This window comes from Tyto alba, unplaced genomic scaffold (genome assembly GCF_018691265.1).
Source record: "Tyto alba isolate M040663 unplaced genomic scaffold, T.alba_DEE_v4.0 Super-Scaffold_46, whole genome shotgun sequence".
In the NCBI taxonomy this organism is placed as follows: Eukaryota; Metazoa; Chordata; class Aves; order Strigiformes; family Tytonidae; genus Tyto; species Tyto alba.
In genome coordinates, this window is record NW_024881322.1 from 1,158,529 (window position 1) to 1,180,135 (window position 21,607).

Genomic DNA, 21,607 nt, shown 5'->3' on the forward strand with positions numbered 1-21,607 from the left:
TTTGAGCTACGTGCACATTTTAATGAGTAAAGGTAGAATGTAGAATTTTGGCTGGGGAATATTTTAATAACTTTAAATGATTATTAGCAGGTTATCAACAAGCCATTTTTTCTCTCATCTTACTACTAACATTGGTTCCAACAAAAGACTAGTATTTCTTCCGTTATAAAGAAACGATTGCTATATTAAGGCAGTTGTTAAAATCACTGATAGAGATCTAATCACTCATTCTTAACTAAGTAGTTTGTTCAACTGTAAAAGTAACTTCATAATATGAAAAGACGGTCCAGTGGGTCAGTACTGTAGGGGAAGTTGTAAGAGGCCTCCAGAGCTGGTGGCTGACTTTCCTGCTTCTCCCTGTGTTTGCATCTGCCAAATTACATTTCAGTGTTGCAACTGCAAAGAGTTTTAGGATGGTTCTCTGCAAGGTGACAGCGGGTTTTTCGGTGGAGAGAGAAAGGAGGAGAAGGCTGAGGCCTGCGGCTGGTGAGGGCCCGCGACCACCGTGGTGACAGCACGGGGGGACTGTCGGTGCCGTGGCGATGCGTGTCTCCCTCCTGCGCCCTGGGGAGACGCTTTGGAGCACGGAGCACCGTGAGCGCTCTGGTGGCACCGTAACACGGGGCTGTTGCCTCGCGAACGCCGGCTGCTTCCCAGTTCGGCTCATCTAACACGGAGCAGCCTGAAAACTGGTTGACAGCACTGCGTTGGCTGAGGTTTTAATACTGAGCCGTTCCTCCGGCTGGCCAGGTCTGCAAGGTTTGAAATGGCAGCTTGCAAGGATGGGCTCCTCTTTGCAGCTCGAGATGGAAAATCTGATCTTTTCGGGAAGCATCCTTTTGGGTTGCAGGCAAACTTTCCCTGGGCCAGTGAGTGGCACTGGAAGTGTGTATGGCACCGCTGTGCTGTGACAGTTTGGTCCATTTTATGGTGCGTGAGCCGGTCTGCTAACTTCACTGCCCACTAAGGGAGGGCAGGGTGGAACGGGAGGGTACCTTTGGCTGGCTGAAAGCAAGAAGGGAAGGAGCCAAGAGTGCAGGAGGTACTCAGGTGTGAAACCAGCTTATGGAGATGGGCCTGGCATTGCTGCAGCACTGTGGCACTGCACCCGTGGCAGCTAAGGGAAGGAGAATGAGCAATCTAATGTTTCCTGTGATGGGGAGCGTGAAGAAGAGGGGATTTGAAAATGCTGCTCTCGAGTGGTAGGGGTTGCTTTACTATGTGTTTTGCCATGCTTCATAGTATGTAGACTGGGACGTGATAATGGTGTTGCACAGCCCATTTGGACTTCTTTGGGTGTCCTGGACTGTTGACTTGTATTCAGATGTGGGATTTGAATGGATGAAAGAGGTAAAGGTGCCTTTGAAATGAGTTGATTCTTAAAAAGAGGGGGGGAAGTGGGGGGGGGGGGGGCAATTAGCAGGATGCTTTTCATTACTCTCTCAGTGAAAATGTGTAGTAGATACAGGGTAAAACTACACCACTGTATGGGTTGTTTACCATATCGCTGCATCTCTTTCTCCCATGCTAGTCAAAGGGAAGCTGATGCTCCTGGTGGTGGGCCAACCTATGGCCTATTATGTTGCTCCTGGAAAGTCTGTATAATTTACAGAACTTGCTAATGCTTGCCAGCTTCACCGGGCTCCAGGTTGTAAGGGCTTCACCCATCAGCTCTTGAGCCAGCGCGGTCTCTCGTGCGAAGGTCCCGTGTCTGGCTTCCTCCCTTCACAGTGAGAGCACGGATGCAACAGCAGTTTCTGGTTCTTGTTTTTCTTTCCTCTTCCTGCAATTCCACAGGCTTTTCTGACAGCCTTGAACGTCCCTGTAACTATCACCATGCTCCTGCCCTCTGGCTTTTTGTCCTTGAATTGGTAGTCCTGCAAGTGAGACAGACTTTCTTTGTAGCTGGGCCATCTTTATAAAGAGCCTCTAAATCCTAATGTTCATTTCTGACAGAGGGAGGAAAAAAAAAAAAAAAAAAAAAGAGCAGGTGAGTGGCTTTGAATTCATATGCTTTTATTTGGGGGGACAGAAAAAAAAAAAAAAACAACGAACCAACCAATCAACAAAACATAGGTCAAGCCAAGCAAGAGGAAAAAAACAAACCTAAGTCTCGATTTCAGAAGAGTTCCCATTTTTTATTTTATTTTTATTTTTATTTTATTTTCATTGTTTCTCTGTTTCTTTTTTTTTTGGAAGGAATTGTTTCAGGAGAGGAAATAGTAGTCTTGTTTTCCCTCCTACCACCCAGGCCGCTCCGGGGCAGTGCATGCTGTCAGACAAAGCCACAATCACAGTTATGCTCAACACACCTGACTGGGAGCAGCTGCTGTTTCAGGAACTGGAGGAGAAGGAGGGCATACGTGTGCCACACGCTGGGGACAGACTCCCTTTGCTCTGACGTGACTTTTATACAGCTTGTTAGGAATGAGTGGGTTAGTGACCGGGCAGGGATTGCAGGGGACATGGCAGGGCTTGGCACACCAAAGAAAACCCGGAGCCACACGGGCTCTTGTACTCAGTGAGAAAATTCAGATTTACGGCTCTCCTGGAATCAGACTGAAGTGAGACTGGTAGTAAACAACTTCTGTGCTAATAGCAGGGTGTCTTAGCGTGCAGGTGGTTTGGAACAGAAGTGAGTGCCTTTAAGCACTGTTTAATGGTGTTGTGCATCTCAGGCTGAAAAATGGCCACAAGCTTTATTACTTTAATATTAACGCTTTTTCATTACTCTCTCTCCACCCCACCCCATCCCACCCCCCCACACACACAAATTGCTGTTTTCATCATAGAGTGGCTCTTTCTTTTTTCCCCTCGCCTGCCGTTTTTCCCAGCGTGAGGCGGGTGGGGGGCAGGAGGGACAGTTGAGGACGTCCCGGCGCCGCATCTGTTGCCCAACGAAGCCAAAGCCCAGGCTGCCGCCGGATAACCTGTCGAGGTAACTCGCAAAAGCCCTCCACAATAAAAGCATCCCTCCTGCCGTGGCTCTGCTTTCTAGTGACCTGCGAGAGGCCGGCACCTCGTCCGAGAGCTTCTCCCAGAAGGGTTTTCCATCCTTCCCCCTGGTGCTTGACGGCAGGGGCTTAGCAGGGCAGGTGCCGGTATCCATCCCTTCCCAATGCTCGTGATCGAGGATTTCCACCACGTTTGCCCCTGCGGGCTGCGTGCTGGGATGTTTTAAAGTTGGGAAACAATTCATAGTGATTCACAGGACCGAATTTGCCCCGTTTCCCCCTGCAATTTGGAAAAAAATAGCTTGATTATGTTGTTGTTTTTTTTTTTTTTTTCCCCAAATCCTATTCTTACAGTCTCTTTCCCATTCTAAATATGCCAAGTTAACTTTATTTCTGTGCCAGTACCAACTATAACCAGAGTTAAATTAGCCTTCCTGTTAGCTCTGATTGGTTTTCACTTTTCAACAAGCCTTAGTAAAATAAATCATGTCCCACTTGTCTTTAAATTTCATTATCATGACCTAACTTAATTTTCTATAAATTATTTCTACCTGAGCTTCTTTGACTGTGAATTTGCAGCCGCCAGTGTCTTGCTCATTGGATCATTGCCCAGCTAATCAAGATTATTTTTGTTCTTCACAACTCCTGCTTTTTGTATTCGCTAGCTCCACTAGAGTCAACTTGGCTGTATAACCTCTGTGGGGACACACAAGAGAGCTGATGTATTCTTGTCTTTAAAATAAGGGTTTTATTAAACTGAGTTTCCTTGTCTTCCTGTCATGCTCTACTGCTGCTAATAAAGACCTCTTTTCCTTTAGAATAAATGTGACCTCAATGGTTTGTTCTCATCTCAGAGGCAGCCATTGCAACACTTTCTTTTGGCTCTTCCTTTCTTTTCTTTTCTCCTTGGGAAGAATGGCTGGCTGACTGGAAAATCTCTGCTCACTCAGTATTGAGCAGCTGTGCCTTGTTTTTGTTTTTTAGCACGGCTGGATTTCATGTCTGATAAAGACTGGTGTTTATTTCCACTGAGAAATGCCAATCCATGGGATTGGTTTTTGTTTTTTTGTTTGTTTTTTTTTGTTTGTTTGGTTGGTTGGTTGTTTTTTTTTTAGAGCTGTTCCTTTTATTTAGCAATTGTTGATAAACATTTTGTATTTCAGCCCCCTGAACACTGAAGGCTCGCCTTTCACCAAGCTGCTGAGTTGCAACCAGGCTCAATATTTTTGCTGACTAAGGGTCAGAGAGCCCTTAAAGGATTTCAGCCTCCTACATCAAGTTGTAATAGCAACTCGCTATGATCATATGTCGCCAGAAGAGAAACTTGTACTGTGAGCTTTTTATGACTTTGGAAAAATACTGCCTGGTTAGGAAAAAAAAAAAAAAAAAAAAAACAAACCAACAAACAATCCAAAACAAAACGATTTTACCTGACTTGCTGGGAAGCCTTGGGGATGCTCCAGAGCAGTCATTTCAAAATGAAAACATGCTGAGTATTGCTTAGGTGGAACTCATATAATCTGCAAAGTCCTTTAATGGCAGCCAAGGGCCCGATGTAACTCACCAGCACACTAAAAAATAGCCAGTTTTTCTAACTCTCCTTTGGAGACGAGTGGCAACATGCAGCTGTTTATGACGAGTGGTCTAACATTATCTTTTAATATCGCCTTTCTTTTGAAAGCAGACACTCTTGCTTGGTGTCTCGATCCTGGTGGAGCTGGTACGTCTGCTTGGGTAGTTTAACTGTTATGGTGGATGTTGATGGAATTGAGTTTTCTGGGTGCATTCAGACTCCTCTGAAGGAATCCTGTTACCTCTCGGCACGGGATGGAGCAAGAGCAGCGGGTACAAAAGGTACTGCCTTGGGCACACAGCAGTATTGGCAGTTCTGACATGCTTCAGTCTGACCTAAATTATTTGGCTCCATATGAAGTTTGCTGGTAAAACGACACGTCATGTGATAGGCAGGGGGTCAGATTAGATGATCTAATGGCTCCATCTGGCCTTAAACTCTTAATTAGGGAAGTGCTGCCAGCACAAGATGGCACTGAAGCTTTCCACTGCTAGATTTTGCTTGCCTGAGAGAGCCTGAGCTGAAGCAGAGCTGCAGAGAGGTTGTACTTCAGCTTGTCTTTTCCTTGGCCTGTAATGTTGGTAGCATCAAGCAGAGCTAAAAGCAGGTCCTGATGGGAACCTGCTAATCTTGCTTTCATGGAGGTACAAAAACCCTATGTCTAACTATTCCAGACTGTCACACGTTCAGCTTTTAGAGCTATAATGATATCTAAATATAGAAATAAAATCTATTATTAGCCTGGTACTACGGCATTCATTGAAAGAAAAAAGACAAGTTTCTCTGGCAAGCTGATGAAAAAGAAATTACAGTTATTTGAAGCTTCTCATGGATTAAAATATGAAAAGTGGGGATGTGGTTTTAGTGGTGGGTGGTTTGATATGGTAGAGGTTTATGATACTTTTGCTTGACAACTTTGGTGCAGAAATGGGAAGCGTAGATGTGTGTGGTGTTGTTGATGCGCTCTTTGCTCTCTCAGCTATGCAAGTGGCAGTGTGCAGGTTTAATAACCATCGACACAGCAAAACCAGCATCACTGATCAACCTGTCTCTTTGGCAGGTCCAAATGGCTTGTAGTTAACTCAGTGTGTCACTTGATTCCAGAAGGTCACATGAATGTCTTCCTGAAGTTGCTTAATTGCTTATTGATCTCATAATTATTCCGTCCTGGCTGTCCCTTTTGCTATTTTCTGAAATGTGTTTATACATCACAATTTTAATATCTTTAATAGAAGACTGTGGTTTTGTGGTGTTGAGTATTTACTGTTAAGTTTAGGGCTTTTCGCTGGGAATTTCAAACTATTTTGGTTTAATTTATATACAAATGTTACACATTTTCTTTTTCTTGCCTTTTTCTAAATCGGATAGTCTACTTCTGTACACCTCTTAAAGGTCCTGTTATTACAAAACTAGCATATTTCAGAGCACAAGGAGCTGAATTAATAACTGCCGAGGTACTCTAGTCTAAAGTGCTGTCCTCTATTGCTAATTTAGCTTGTGGTTCAGCCCCCCGCCCCCCCCCCCCCCCCCCCCCCCCCGTCAGATTTTTTCATACAGAGTCGTTGCTCTGGAAGAATGTTTGTTTTCTTTGTGGTCTCATCTTGTGGACAGTAATCAGATTGTTGCGTTTTAGTAGTAGCTTCTACTGCCCCGGCTTCTTTCCTTGCACGTTCCTCACGCCATGGATTGCTGCTCTGTGTTTATGTCACTAGGAAGTTGTGCGTGGAGAGAAACAGCCTTGGCTGGTTTCCTTTGGGTTAGCACAACAGGGTAGTGCAGATCCCAATTAAAAGCAAGAGTATGTGAACCTGGATGTTAAACTGCCGCTGCGGCTCCGCCTCTGCTCACATCTGTATTTCCTTTTGAGGCATCTAATCCAAGAGATGGTCCCCTCGGCAGTGACCCATGGCACTTCCCGGGACCCTGCTCCGTGGCCGAGGGTCATCTGGGAGAGGCAACTTTCAGTCATGCTCTGCTCCATTCTCCCCCTCCTTTTCTTGTCTTGCTTTGGAGTCTGTAACACATCTTATTTCTCCGAGGACTCCCCGGTGCCCAGGTCTCTGCTGCCAGCCGCTGTCTTGCTGGCTGCTCCGTGCAACTGTTGTCAACTTTACAAAGCCGCCAGCATGTTCCTTGCTGAGTGGTCCCTTCAGGTTTGCATGCTTATTTCTGCCTTGCTGACTTTATTATCAGCACAGCTTTCCCAGCCTAATTACAACTTCTCTCTTCGCACTGCCTACTAAGTTGCAGGAACATTTGGACGAACCTCAAATGAGCCTGAAGATAGCAGTATGCTGAACCAAATAAGCGCCCTTAAAAGTGGAAGAAAGGCCTCTAGATGGTCTGAATCTTGCTTGTCTTTGCAAGGTGGTACCATAAAGGCCTATTAGTTTCTGATAACACAGGTTTTTATTACCAGGGATTAGATTTACACTTTGCAAACTAAGAATGAGATTTTCAGTTGGGCAGGGACACCATCTGCAGTCACCAGATGCAGTTATCAAGATTAAATTGCAAGACTTGTCACTGATTATGCTGGTAATCATTGAGCTGATCAGTGTAATTATCTTGAGATCAAGAAGACATTTTCTCTGATATGGTACTGCAGAATTAAGTTGAAGGAACATCCATTATTAGCTACTGGGTAGAGTCAGTGTATGGCTCCAACCAAGCACTTGTCTTTTTCACTTTGATCACATTATTTTATAATATGGGAGAAGGATAGATCAGCAAATATTGTGAAATTGACCTTTTACGTTGAAAACATTTCCCATTGGATTCTATCAGATTTATTGAAAACCTATTTCACTGCCTAATCGTGAAAGGCTCCTAGGCCTTCAGTTCATAACCAGGCTTTGGAACAGACTTTAGTCTGGGTCTCTTTACCCAAGGAAGACAAAGTGTTTCCACTTCAGGTTATTTTAAGCTTTCAGAGTATATTTTTTTTTTCTAGTATAGATCATATGGAGGATTGACTCAGCTGCTGCTGGAAAGGGTTTTCTTGCCAAACAGAATGGTTGTTGATGTTGTCTCAGAAAATGTGACTGAGACTCGGTAGAATATAATCCCAAACTCTAAAAAATGTATTTGACTCTAATGCACGCTAATAATGAATCTAGAAATGAACGGTATGACTTTGGAGAACCCTTTACCCACAGCCATTTGTCTGTATTGAAGCATTTCCCTTTAGCATCTGTAATGTGGTTCTTCATGTTCTTATATAATGGTTAAAAATCCATTTTGCAGGTATGTTTACTGAGCAGTAACTGGCATATCTTGGGCCTTTGTTCATTCTTCTATAGACTGTCAAACCAATTTCTTGCAAATATAGTGATAAATGCCACCATCTCTTGAACATAATTTATCTTATGTCTTATGCCTTTCATTTTTAGCTTACTTCATGTTGCCACTACATATGCACTGTAAGCATATGTAATGTTTTGTTTCCCTTTTCAAATGGCATATATATATTCATACAAAATGTTTATATTTCCCAGCAGGGTATATTGCTCAGGGAAGGGACGGCAGTCTTTTGTAGTCTAAGTCATATGAAGAGGATACAAGAGATAATTGGGAAAAGTAGGCAGCACTGAACATCATCTAAAAAGCAGGTGATTCAGTCTTTGTTAGGGCTTGAAAGAAAGAGGACTAAGAGCATCCCTGACAACTGTTTCTTTAATTTCCACCAAGCATATAAAATTTCATTCCAAGAAATGTGTTGCCACAGAAGACTTCCAAGAGTGAAGCATCATAGGAGAGATAGGAGATAATTGGTAATATTTTTCTGTCATTGATCTGTTGTTATATCTGCTAAACTTCACGCAATTATTTATCAGCTGAGAGTTATAAAATAATTCCCGACTTGACGTGAAAAGGGAGAAAAGTCAAATACATTTTTTTACATGATCCAACCCATCAGTCTTAAAGTGCTGATTCATTTGCCCACACAGTATAATTAAGTAAGCTGTTAATCTGTAATAAGGAGTGATACATCCAGTGATCTCACAAGTAATTATAGCTTAAAATCTTCATCTGGCTCTCCTCAACCATGTTATTACTCCATAACTGTTAAGAGAGGGTGTTCATAGCTTCGGATCTGTAAACTTTTACCTACACAGTTTGCTTCTGCAGCTGGAAGTGGTTTGCCATGAGCAGTTGTTAGAAAGATGTCTATACTGGAAGGTTTTGGGGAACAAAATGTCAGCTGGCATTCTGAGTCCTGTCTTAGGGGAGAATATTATAGTTTTGAGTACATTTGGTGTTTCATTAGATAATGAATCCATTATGTAATTGGAGTTCAGGCTCAAAATGATTAATCATGACATTTCAATTATTCACTGAATCAGTGATCTTTTGCGCCCCTTTTTTCCCACCTCATTTGCTGTTGGCTTCTATTAATTTCTCTTCTTACTGCTTTAGGATTTCATCTCGCCGTGTTCTGAGATCCTGAAAATCTTCCCCCGTCAGAGACTTTCATCTGGGAATTTTAAATCACCTGGCACCTTGCAAGCAGCTCTTGGCACCTCTCTGGTTTGGTGCTTCATAGCGTTTGAACTGCCTGCCTCCAAGGTAGCCGTGCTGTGAAGCAGCCGGGCAGCCTCGTGCCAGGGAGAGGTGTGTGAAAGGCAGAAGTTGTCCCAAGGCTGGAGACCAGATTCTTGTTTCCTCCACTAAACTGAATTTCCTGATGGAGTCCCAGGGCCACGGAGGGTCGAGTCGCCCAGCTAGTGAGATTGCCCTTAGCTGTGGCGTGCCGCAGTGCCTGCCCCACTGACGGTACGCAGGCGACAGTGGTCTAACGGGCTCTGGTGTCTGGGGGGGGGGGGATTCATCTGGTGCTCACAAAGATCATCGTTCCGTAGCGCGAAGTCGGCACAGGGATGAGAAGTGGCTGCTCTGTTCTCCTTTGGGTCCCGCTGCCCCCGCTCGCTCCAGCTCGCAGGTATCCCCCCTTTCCAGCCCAGGGCTCAGTCAGTCATATTGCCGTGGTGTAGTTTTATCATTTGTCCATGTGGAAGTGAACAAAATTACTTTTTTTTTTTTTTTTTTTAAATTACTGTTATTTTGACACTGTCACTTTTGAGCCCTTGTCTAAATCCTGGAGCAGATTTAAAGTAAGACGTAGAAGAAGGAGACTCAGCATTTTAGCATCAGTTTTCGTGTGCTTTTAAAGAGTCGTGGGCAGATTCATCGCGCAGGTGCTGGAGGAGCCAGGCAGGGTTTCGTGGAGGTTTTACCCCCCATGTGCACAGACTCTGTTGGCCTCCAGAGGTTCAGCTGCACGCAGACACGGCACACGGGTGTACAGGACAACACGATGTAGAGCTTAGTGGAAGGTCTGTGCTAACTAATAAGACTGATTAAGGATAGGGTATATGGAAATGGTTCATCCCATGGATATCTCCCCTGTTTTGATTCTTTATAAGCACGCCATCTGTGGCTGGGAGTAGTGGTGGCAAATCTTTTTCTTTGGTTGAGGTAAAATTGTCCAATCGTCCTCTGTCCTTTAGCAAATTCGACCGTTCGGGTGGGCGAATCACCTGTGAAACTTAGCCTTTAGTCTCTGTCTTATGGCTGTCTTGTCAATACTAATTGCAAGGTGGTACTTTTAGAGATAAACTAGTGCGTGGCATTTTATGACAGTATTAATCCCTCCCCCCCCCCCCCCCCCAAAAAAAAAAAAAAATAGGAGTACAAAGACATAAAATATAGCTCTCTACGGATGTGAATATTAAGGTGGGTTTGTGTGTGTGCTGTAACAAACAGACTGGCATTACAAGATGAAAAGTTCAAGGAAAACAATTCATTAAAAAGAGGAGTATTTTTTACTTTAGTGGGTAATTTGCTAAACCTTATTTAAAACAATAGTATTCAATACGACAAAGTTAAGACCTCTTTTAATAGAGAATAGGAGACTAGATTTATTAATGAGCATCTTTTCTATATACCAAGATAGTCAATGTCTTAAAGAGGGAAGAAAATAAAGTTATAGTAATGTCAGGTTTTTCAAAAATATATCACATCTCGGTAAATGTCTGGAAGTCAGAGAAAACAATGATCTTCTTACGGTGTTCCCTTTTAATGGATTCTTAGTTACAAAAATTTAATATTTATTCGAGGTGCAAGCTTGCTCTAAAGTATGTCTAAAAAAAAGAGCCTCACAGGAGTCTTTATTTCCTGGGCTTTTCTAATTCTGTATCAAACTTACGCTGTGTGCACACAAGGAGGTTGTTACTCTGAAGGTTAGGGGTTTACTTAGCCTGGGCTTGAAAAGTTGAGCTGCTTTACTCGGGATCTCTTGGAGGCTTACTGGGCGCACGGCCGAGGCTGGGCGTTTCATCTGAAGGCAGTAGGGCTGCACACACGAGGACGGGCGGTTTATGGATTCGTACGTGAGTCGTCTGGGCCGTACGTGAGGCGGACGGGGGGCACCTCGACACGTGCAGGGCATCCCGGGGGGGGGGGGCAGCAGTTGCTCACGGGGATGCCTTCAGCATTAACTGAAAAAACAGTGGCGTTTGGGGTGGACTCTGTGATCCCAAGCAGTGTGGAGCTCTGCGGTGCCATTTGGGATCTCTTTTCAAACGAGGGCTGGGTGCTGTGCCTAAAGTTAGTAGCAAGGCCATTTAAGTTTTCCAGCTGTACATCATCAGAAGCGTGGTATGGCTGGGCAGGTTAATTGTGCACCAGACCCCGGGATCCACATTCTTGGGAAGTTGGGTTGTACATCATTTTTTCCAATATTTTTGGAGGTCAAAAAGTGACAGACCGGACAGATTGAGTACAGTCATGATGCTGCCAACAGGCCGTCCCCAGTGGTTGATCTTTTGGCTTCTTCCGTCTATCTCTTCCCGTTCTTGCTTGTTCATTTGAACGTGTAAGCTACTGTAACAAAAAATCCCTCTCTAATCGTGGCACCTTCGGTAACCACAAATACAAATGGAGTGTGCAGATGCTGAGCATCTCTAGTCAGCTGTGACCCCTTTGACACAGCTGGAGTAATGGACGCAATCTTTTTCATCAGGGGATCCAGCTTAAAGTCAAGAAGAAACGTTATTCTAGTACCTTACAGTATTGATAGGGAAAATGGAATTGCTATCGCTGAATTTCCTTCACAGTGAGACGTGTGTGCCATGCAGCTCTCTTCACACACGACAAGAGGATGGTGTTGCTCAAATGCCAGTGAAGATATAATTTAGCTTATGGAATCTGCACAGATGATCATGCATGAGATGGAAATATCACTTGGCATATGAGATCAGCAGTGAAAACCCTTTGTAGCCAGACTGTCTGACCCTGGAAGCCACATGAAAATCTGTAGGTGGCTGACAGCTATGCTCTCACTTTCGTCCTGTGCCCGCGGACTTGACTCCACAAACTTGCCTTGATCCCATGCTCTCACTGCTTCCCCAGGATCTCAGTGCTATTGCAGTTGGCTTTAGCATCACTCATGCTTTTGGGACACTGCTGCAATCCCTCTTCATTTGCTAGGCACCTTGCATACTTCTGCCCTTTGTGTTTTTGCAACTCATCTTGTGAGGATTTCTTTGTAGTCCCATGCAATCTCTGAATCTAACCAGGGGGATAAAAACTTTTTTGTACGGCTGGGACTGTCCTCTGCTCATTGACAGTACTGCACTCTCCAGTTCTTGGGGTTGTCCTGCAAGGGAGCAGATGCCACGGACTGACCTGAGCAGTTATCTCTCAGATAGCTGTGAGCAGCCCAGCAGCCCCTGGCGTGGGAAGAGGGAAAAGAAAGGGAACGCTGCATAGTGGTAGGGACAGGAGCGTGATGCCTCCAGATAGACCCAGTGCTCAAAAGGAGACCATGCTTCAGCTGCAGCTTGATGCCGTAGCACCTCCAGTCTTTTTTTCTCAGCTTATCATGACATCACATCCCAAAGAAATAGCATTTCCCCAAATACCTGCAGCATTTATCCGGTTGTTATTGCTGGACGAGTGCATTCTGCACCATGCCTGTGCTCACTGGCTTAGGGAACAAGAATGTTTTTTAGGATCGTATCCTTCTCCCATTTTCCCATTTCTGCTTGTTTGTGAATGAGAACAACAAAAATTAAAAATCCTCCCGCGTCTCTTGTCACTGAAGAGTCCTTACAGTCTGATTCAGTGAAGGCCAGGGTGGTACTGACTGCAGGGAGCTGCCGCTGATTCTTCCCATCAGTGTTCGACCACAGGCAAGGCAAGTGATGATGCTGGGCGTGAGTTGGGGGGGTCTTCAGTTAGTGTGGGCCTGTATGATCCTGCCCTACAGACAGCATTTATGGCCCTCATTTCTGTGATTTCAGGACAGCAATCATCCCATAAAGACATGTAATATTAACATATTATATTAACATACTTACTATGTTAAATAAATATATTATTAAGCATATTGTATTAAATAAATATATTATTAAACATATTATATTAAATAAATACAATATTAAACATATTGTATTAAATAAATACAATATTAAACATATTGTATTAAATAAATATATTATTAAACATATTATATTAAATAAATACATTATTAAACATATTATATTAAATATATTGAGTCATGATTTTGTCTTAATCATAGGAGATCTTACCTGATAAGTAACCGTCAGGAAAAGGGTGATGTTTGTGATCTGTCCTCAACAGAAGTGTTTGGGAATTCACCTGAAAACATCTCAGAATTCAGGTGAAATTCCAAGTAAATTCCAGTGGTCCGTGATATTGGAGCAACCTGAACGAAGGTGTTTGTTACAGGTCATTTTTGCAGTGCTAGAAACTAATCTTTGAAGCACCCCACTGCAATCTAGGTACGCGGTGTATGGAGAAGGCATCCGATGAGCAGGCGGGGCGGAAATCTCTCCCCCCTGGAAGATGCAAATTTGCGGGAAGAGCGTTAGCAACAAGTGGCTCTGCTGACTTCACCCTGGTAGAGACGCACGCTGATCCTGACGGCCGAGGGGCTTGCACGTGTGTTTAAAATTCCGTAGGCGGAACACCTCTCGAGGCTGGTTTGGGTCTCTGCTTTTTGAGTCCCCTGAGAGCAGTGGCTGGCCTTCGGGCCCAAGGGGCCGGCAGCTGCTCCGTTCGCACTTTTTTTTGGGGGGGGGGGGGGCAGAGGCGGTGTGGAGGGCCGGCGAGGTGTGAGCATTAGGGTGACAGCTGAAGAGCTGCCATGTGGATTCTGAAAGTCTCTACACCGTGGTGGAAACCACTTTTACCTCCCCTTGCCCTTCCCTTTCTCCTTTGTTAAGGCAGACACCTTTATATATACGATTGATTGGTTTTTTCATGCATCAATTGTTGTCTTAGCATTGTCTTAAACAACAAAAAGTCTCAGTGTGTGTCACTTTTATGCTGTTCTGTGTGATGGCAATGCAGTTTCCTATATCTTGCGCCAAAGACACAACAGCATAAATTAATATTGCAAGTAGACTTGTCATGGACTTTGTGTGTGACCAGGCTGAGCCTGCAGGCGCTTTTTTCCAGGTGGGTAGTTGGAGGCACTAATGTTTCTTTACATCACTCATTTCTGGTGGGGAGGAGTTATTAATCAAATACCTAGTTTAGTAGTATTGCATTCAGGTGCTGAGATACAGTCTCTGCACCTTGCTTGCTGAAAAGGCAAACGTCTGCAAATACCTGACACCTCAAGCTCAGTAGAAATCTCACTGGGTATGAAAAGCAAATGTGCTTTCCTTGGGGATTTCAGGATTTGTACATCCATCCTACTCTGGATGTTTGTACTGAATGAGTGGTCTTGGGGGAGCATGAGAAGAGGAAAGCTTGAAAACCAATTTAAATTGCAAGACTGTAAAGAATTCTGTTGTGCGATCTTCCCTCTATAGTTTTATTACCCTGCAATACTTGACTCGCATGTTAGGTTTTCTATGTTTGTATTTGTATTTTAGAAATGTACAGGAAAATCATTTTTATACCATGCTGTTACCAGTTCTTTGTCGTATTGCTGTCATTTCCCTGTGCCTTCATTTACATTTTAATTTATTCTTTTCTTTTTTTCATTATTTGCAGATATCTAATTTTTTTTTTTTTTTTTTTAATTCTGTGTCTTTCATCCCTTTCTCTGTAGTCTTTAGTGTTTCTGTCTGGTATATGTCTCTTGTCTTTATTCCAACTTTGTTGCCTGCTTCTTTATTTTTTTTTATGTTCCAAGCAGAGAAAATTAGATGCTCAAGAAGCCAAAAATCTTCCTTTTAGCATTACAAATGTGTGGATCCTAGTTCTCTTCTCCTGTTGCAGTCACTAGGATGCCTGTGAGTCACAAAGGTCCTCTCTGTAAGTTTGCTGGTGAAACCCAAACCTCAGATATCCTTTGGATCAGATATTCTGATTATGGAATTAAACAAAGCTCTGTTTCCCCTGCCTCCTGCTTGATCCCGCTGGGTTGCTTCCAGTTAATTTACTGAGAATTTGCTGAGCTTTTTTTCCTGCTCAGCTAAGTTTTGTTGACTGGGTTGTTAATTACGGGTTTAAACCTGTATTTGCTCTTTCTAACATCTTAGACCGTGGGAGATTTTCTGCCTCTTTATCCATTTACTTAGTTATCTCTTTTGAAGAGGCATTATTATTGCTTCATTAAACACTTTCCTGCTTAGTCTGTAATGATCCTACTTCTACTCTAAACACATGAATATATTAAGGACCAAGATCTTCATTTATCTTTGGTCGGATGAAAATGTTCCACATTGTCCTTGGAGCCTGGGGTCCCTGACACATGATCTTTGGCGGCGTAGCCTCGCTATGGAGGACTCGGCTAGGGCCCATGGTGTAATTCCAGTTTGGCTACCTTTTTTTTTATGCTTAGGTGTTGAGCCTGCAGTGAAGAAAATACGATATTTAATTGTCACGCTCTGGTGAGTCTTTGCTCTTTGACCCCAGGCCGTTCCTGCGGTAGGACTCCGGTACGGTTGGTGGGAAGCCACTGAATACCGGTAGCGGGTGATGAGAAGATGCTCGTTCTGTGGTGATGAGCTGGACCACTTATCTACTCTTTTGGTGCGGCGCAGTGGTGAGACACGTAAACATGAAGGGAAAATAAAATAGGTGCCTGTTTTTCGAGGGGATGGGCCTTCTGCTGCAGCAGCCAGGGCTGCCGGAGGGAAGAGCAGGTTGCCAGCTCCAGCTCGGCCTCCGAATGGGCTGCACATTCTAGCAAGTGCTTAGCACTTTTGGGCAGGCTAGGAAAAAAAAAAAAAAAAACAAACAAAAAACAAAAAACCAACTTCTGGAGCTCGTATCCTTCTTCTGTAGCAGGTTTCTGTCTGCTCTGAAGTCCTGGCGTGGCAGTGACCGAAGAGCCAGCGGGAGAAATGGCAGGGATGCACCCAGTGCAATGGGCTTCTTTCATGGAACTCGTTTCTTCCGCAGAGGTGCTGCAGGACTCCATCGGTTGTGGAGGTGCTACCTTGCCTCTGTAGCCTCAAAAGGAGTTTTTTTGTCTCTGCTTAGTTCCCTTCTTAATGGTTTCACATTTCCAAGGTTAACGTCACAATTTCTCATTGCTAACAATTTCCTTTTTTTTTAATTTTAGAGTAGAAGTTTTACGGAGTCCAAGCGTAAACTTTCTTTTCAGGTTCTTGGGCAATCTCTCTCTTGATCAATAAATAAGTTGTAAAGCAATGTTTGATAACAATACCCTCTGCAGGAGTTGCAGTGCCGGTGTGTTGAGCCATTCCCGAGCCACAATAATCAAACATAATGTAAGATGGGTTTGGGTTGCTTTTTCTCCCGTGTCATACTAGCCTCATAAAAAGGGTTAAATAAAATTTGAGCTATGGGTTTGAAATACTACCTAACACATGTGATCCATATTACTGCCATGTGCCAGAAACTGCAGTTAGTATGTGAGTTCTGCAGGCAAAAATGATTACAATGCATTTTCTTCTTTTCCTATAAAATCACATGTATCCTCCCTGTGGGGATTTTATTGTTCACTGGACTACAGTGTGGGTTTGGGAAAAAAAAAAAAAAAAAAATCCATTTATATGTAAATACAACCTGAAGACTGCAAATATCCAAGCTGCTACAAAGACAGAAGGCATGTGCATGAAAACAAATGGACCTGTTGTGGTTAGAAATTCATAGTGTACCATAATAGGGGAAAAAATAAATTAGGTTGTCTTTGAAACCTTATAGGTCAGCATTTCAGACTTCTGTATTTGTGCTCCAATTAAAGGAGAAAATGGAAAAGCTTCCGGATATTTACTATTTTTAAGCCAACTTGAGAGGGGAGAAGCAGAAACAATATTTTTCATATGTTCTATTAGCAAATTACATGCCATGAATAAGACTTTTTCTGTTTGGCTTGTACATGGGTTTATATGAGTTTTATTTGTTTTGGAGGCGCGGGGTGTGTGAGTTTTTGGCAATTGCTACCTTTCTTTCTTTTTCACTATGTTAAATGAAAAGAAAATTTTCAAGAAAACTGAAAGTAGAAATTATTTCTGTGGGTCTCACCAAATGCTGAGAGGTACAGGAAATCCAGTGTTCAAAAGCAGAAGAGGAGGAGATGGTGGATGTTTCTGGTGTCTTGCAGCAGCATTTGGTTTACTTATTTTTTTTTTTCTTGGTACAGTAAAAATATTTCCTTGCTGAAGTCCTTTAATCTGGATTTAAAATAGCAGAAATTATTTTGAGATAAGTTCGCATTAACCACCACAGATTCCTCACTTACCTGTCACTGTTGCTGGAGATCCAACTCTTAGCTGCTATTAACGCATCTTCTACTTTAGCAAGGGAAAATGTAATTTAGTTTTATAGCTGTTTTAGGAAAGTCTGTGATAAAAACAAACCAGTGCCGCCTCTAATAAGTATTGAAGCCCAAACCTGTGCGATTTGTAATAAGTGTACTCTATCCTCTTAAAAATGTCCTAGGGATTTATATACTAAACTCAGATTAATGCTAATAGGAGCTATCTAAATAAATTCTCTGGTGCACTGATAGTATAATAGCTCATTTATTTAGTGTTGCGTTTCACTTTGACTTGATTTTATTTCTATCTTTTTCATGAAAACAGATCTGGGATTGGCGTTTATGGTATAAGGAACTTTTTCTCCTTCCTCTCCGTAGGTGTGCTTCTAAGAAGAGTACTGACCATGAGGAAGCCCACCTATTAGTCAGTTTTTACTGATCCCACCCAAGAAAATGAAGCGGCGCCTCAGCTTCGCCGATCCTTTTTCCACCACTGTTGGCTGAATGAGAAATGGTCGCGTGATTATGCTGACACCCCAGCATGCATTTGGTAGACCTGTGGTTAACTCGTTCCCTCTCCATGTGTCTGCTCTTACAAAGTTTTGTCCTCATGATACTGTGCTTTCATTCTGCCAGTATGTGCCCAAAAGGCTGCCTCTGTTCTCACTCCGGAGGTCTCAACGTCAGCTGTAGCAATGCAAACCTCAAGGAAATACCCAGAGATCTGCCTCCAGAAACAGTCTTACTTTACTTGGACTCCAATCAGATAACTTCTATCCCTAACGAAATTTTTAAGGACTTGCACCAACTGAGGGTCCTCAACTTATCAAAAAACGGGATTGAGTTTATAGACGAACATGCCTTTAAAGGGGTGGCAGAAACCTTGCAGACTCTGGATTTGTCTGACAACCGGATTCAAAGCGTGCACAAAAATGCTTTCAACAACTTGAAGGCCAGAGCCAGAATTGCAAACAACCCCTGGCACTGTGACTGCACGCTGCAGCAGGTGTTGAGGAGCATGGCCTCCAACCACGAGACGGCCAACAACGTCATCTGCAAGACTTCTGTGCTGGATGAACACGCGGGGAGACCGTTCCTCAACGCTGCCAACGATGCTGACCTCTGCAACCTGCCTAAAAAGACTACCGATTACGCCATGCTGGTCACCATGTTTGGCTGGTTCACCATGGTGATCTCCTACGTGGTTTATTACGTCCGGCAAAATCAGGAGGATGCGAGGAGGCACCTGGAGTACTTGAAATCCCTGCCGAGCAGGCAAAAGAAACCGGACGAAGCCGATGACATTAGCACTGTGGTATAGTATTCTGAATACAATGGCTGCCTTTGGGATGGAAACGAGATCTGGATGACTCTAAAACCAGAGGTTTACTTCTAACGCTCGTTGTAGACATTAAGACTCTTGGGTTTTTTGTTTTTTTTTTTTTTTCCTGTTTAACTGAATTACGCCACTGTTGAGCTTTCTGACAGAAAGTTTGGTCCGGGTGGTTATACTTCAATTATTTCTCTGGTGGTATCCTAAAGCAAGTGAATTAATATGTAAACGTTAGTTTAGACCCATTCCACTATTTAATAACGAAATTTATTTTTTTAATTTAAAAACCAAATAAAAGCTTAAATTTGAACCATGTAAACCAGAGTAGTTTATTGATCGGAAACCTGGCCGGTGCCAGAGCATGCTCGGTTTGATCAGTGAGGTCGAAGAGAGGAGCGATGTCCACGTGGGCTGTGAGAGGTCTGGGAGTGGAGGGGCCCCGAAGGGACCTTCGCTCCCTGGGGGGCGAGGTGAAGAGCTGGTGACTGGGAGCCCATTTTGGGGGGCTGCTTGCCGTGAGAGGAGAGGGACGCGGTGTGGGGAGAGCGGAGTGCCCCGACCCGGGGTGCCGGAGGCCGATGCTCGGGTAAGACCCCGGAGGGCGTTTCGGCAGCGCCGAGGAGGAGCCGGCGCGAGGGGCGATGCGCTGCAGGACATCGAGGGGAGGTAAGCGGGGAAACGCGGCGCGTTGCGGTCCTGACGCCCGCGTACTGCCTGCCTCGAGCTCCGGGCGGGGGGCCCCAGCTCCGGGGAGGGCAGCAAGAGGGCAAGAGCAAACTCGGTACACTGTGCAAGCTAGAGTACCGCTAGCGGTGATCGAGAAAAAAAGAAAAAAAAAAAAAAAAAAAAAAAACAACATTAAATAAAATCAGTCTTTTTAATTTGCATCTTGCTTTGTCACTTAAAGTGGCCTTATTTTTTAGGGTGCAGCCATTTTAAAAAAGCAAGGTGGAATAAGTGAATATAGAGGCCGGGCGTATTCTGTTGTGTGTTAGAAAATATTTTTGTATGGTTTTATGGATAAATGTGTAGGAAAATATAAAGACCCTGCAGTTAAACTCAGCCTTGGATATGAAATGGATATTTTTAGAGCTCCGCCGTCTTTAAAAACATGATGGTTTTCTCTTTTCATAGATACAAGTTTTCAAAGGGAACTAATTCACAAGAATGTGTTCCTCTTATCCTTTATTACCATAATAAAATGATTCTTGTCCCTGGGTCCCTATAGATCCAGTCTAACTGACATTGGAATATGGATTGCAGGAGGGTGGATTAAAAATTTATAAAATGCTGCTTTGCAAAAACAAGTGTTACAGGATAGCCTTAAAAAATTCAAAAAAACTCTAGAGTCATATCTCCCATTAGATTAGCTGTTATTTCTGTTACAATTATACTCTTTTGTATCTTAGAAGGCACAGGTTTGTTCATCTTATTTCTTTCAGGACATTGCTAAAAGAATATCTAAAATTTGTTTCAAAGCAGGTGAGAGAACAGGGAAAAAAAAGGCTTTTTTTTTTTTTTTAAATGTACAGAGAGCCAATTTTTTATGTCATCTCCGTGGACTGAGGCCTGCATGAATAGCTGTTCTTGTGACTGGCTTAGCTATTTGCATTGTTTTATCTCGATGAACAGTTTTTGGCATATTAGGAGATTGCTAATGTTTGTAAAGGGCGCAGTCCAAAAAATATCTGTTCACTGACATTTCTGCCTCCCCACTTTCCCACCCCTCATTGAGTAAAAATTTTATTTTCTAAGGAGGGGAGGCTGTTGACTTATATACCCTGCTTATTTTGCATTTTAGATCTTCCTTTTTTTACAGCTCTGTCTTGCTGAACTTTCCAGCGTCGCCAAAGTGCCGCCCCCAGCCCCCCAAGCTCTGCGTGGCCTCCTGCAGGAGCCAGAAGCAGTGGGGCTAAATACAAATGGGAATCTGAAGAGAGCAGATAAAATGTTATATCGTACAGGCAATATAAAAAAACTCTGCTGAACAAGATGTGTAGTGCCTCTGTGTAGGCTGAGCCAAGTTCCTTCCTGATACAATTCTCCTAATTTCTCTAAAATCTCCTTCAGGGCAAAATTTGTCTTGTCTCTGTTGCTGTGTTCCCCAAGTGATATTTTGGATTCCAGCTAGTATGCTACTTTTGGAAAAAGCAGGGGGGACCAGCTAAGAGAAGGGACTGAACTGGAGGTACTAACTTAATCAAGAGTTCAGTGCTGTTTATTCACAGCTAAATGCAGGAATTTCTCCACAAAACTTGGACAAAATTATTTAAACAACAACATTTACAAAAATCGGAACAGTCTTAAAACACTTAAAACCACTTGCAGGTTTTTAAAATTTACTTTCAAGCAGCATTTTTTAAAAAACAAAACAAAACAAAAACCAAAAAACAACAACAACAACCAAAAAAAAAAAAAAAAAAAAAAAAAACAAGACAAAGCAAAACTCGTCCTAAAACTGACTGACAAAACTATAAATAATTTATCTTTAGCTTTTCCATTTTTCCACTTCATTTATTGATCTGTAAGACTGGTTCTGGAGCTGGTACTGTTTTGCCCCAGATGAGCTTCTGACTCTACATGTTTGAATCCTGACCGAAACCAATTCAAGCCCAGTTAAGCTGTGCTCTGGAGAAAGGCTCTGGAGGAATGGTTTCATTTCAGTTCTGCAGGTCAGCTGATTTTCTTTAATTGACTCCCTAACAAACATCTCTCCTCACAAAGCTTTTCCTTTCTTCTTCTAAAGCCAATACGAAATCTCTGCTTAAAATCTGAGAATCAAGAGGTGCAAACTGGTCAAGCTGAATTTAGCTGACAAGGAAAATTAATTAAATCACTGTTCCTCAGCTATGTGGACTTGACAGTGCTAGTATTCCTGTCAACTCAAATATTTGAGCTATATCTCTTTGTTTCGTTGAAAAGAAACTAAAAAGAAAGATAAAAACCTTTAGCATAAGATACTTGTTTTTATCATGTTTACTGCACCTTTCTGTCAAAACTATTGTCCAGAGAAGCCTACACACTGCCCTTTGATGTCA

The 21,607-nt window shown here is 43.1% G+C and overlaps 1 protein-coding gene across 5 annotated transcripts in view; it reads left to right on the forward strand.

Moving 5' to 3' along the window:
- Positions 1-18,888, forward strand: part of LRRC3B (leucine rich repeat containing 3B) — a 54,413-nt gene extending 35,525 nt beyond the window's left edge. For all 5 annotated transcript variants that reach the window (XM_042806513.1, XM_042806511.1, XM_042806510.1 and 2 more), the window contains one exon: positions 17,615-18,888. In XM_042806513.1, the coding sequence (XP_042662447.1) occupies positions 17,778-18,557 (780 nt within the window). In that variant the 5' untranslated portion in view covers positions 17,615-17,777 and the 3' untranslated portion in view covers positions 18,558-18,888. The remainder of the gene's footprint in view (positions 1-17,614) is intronic.
- The last annotated feature ends 2,719 nt before the right edge of the window (positions 18,889-21,607 follow it).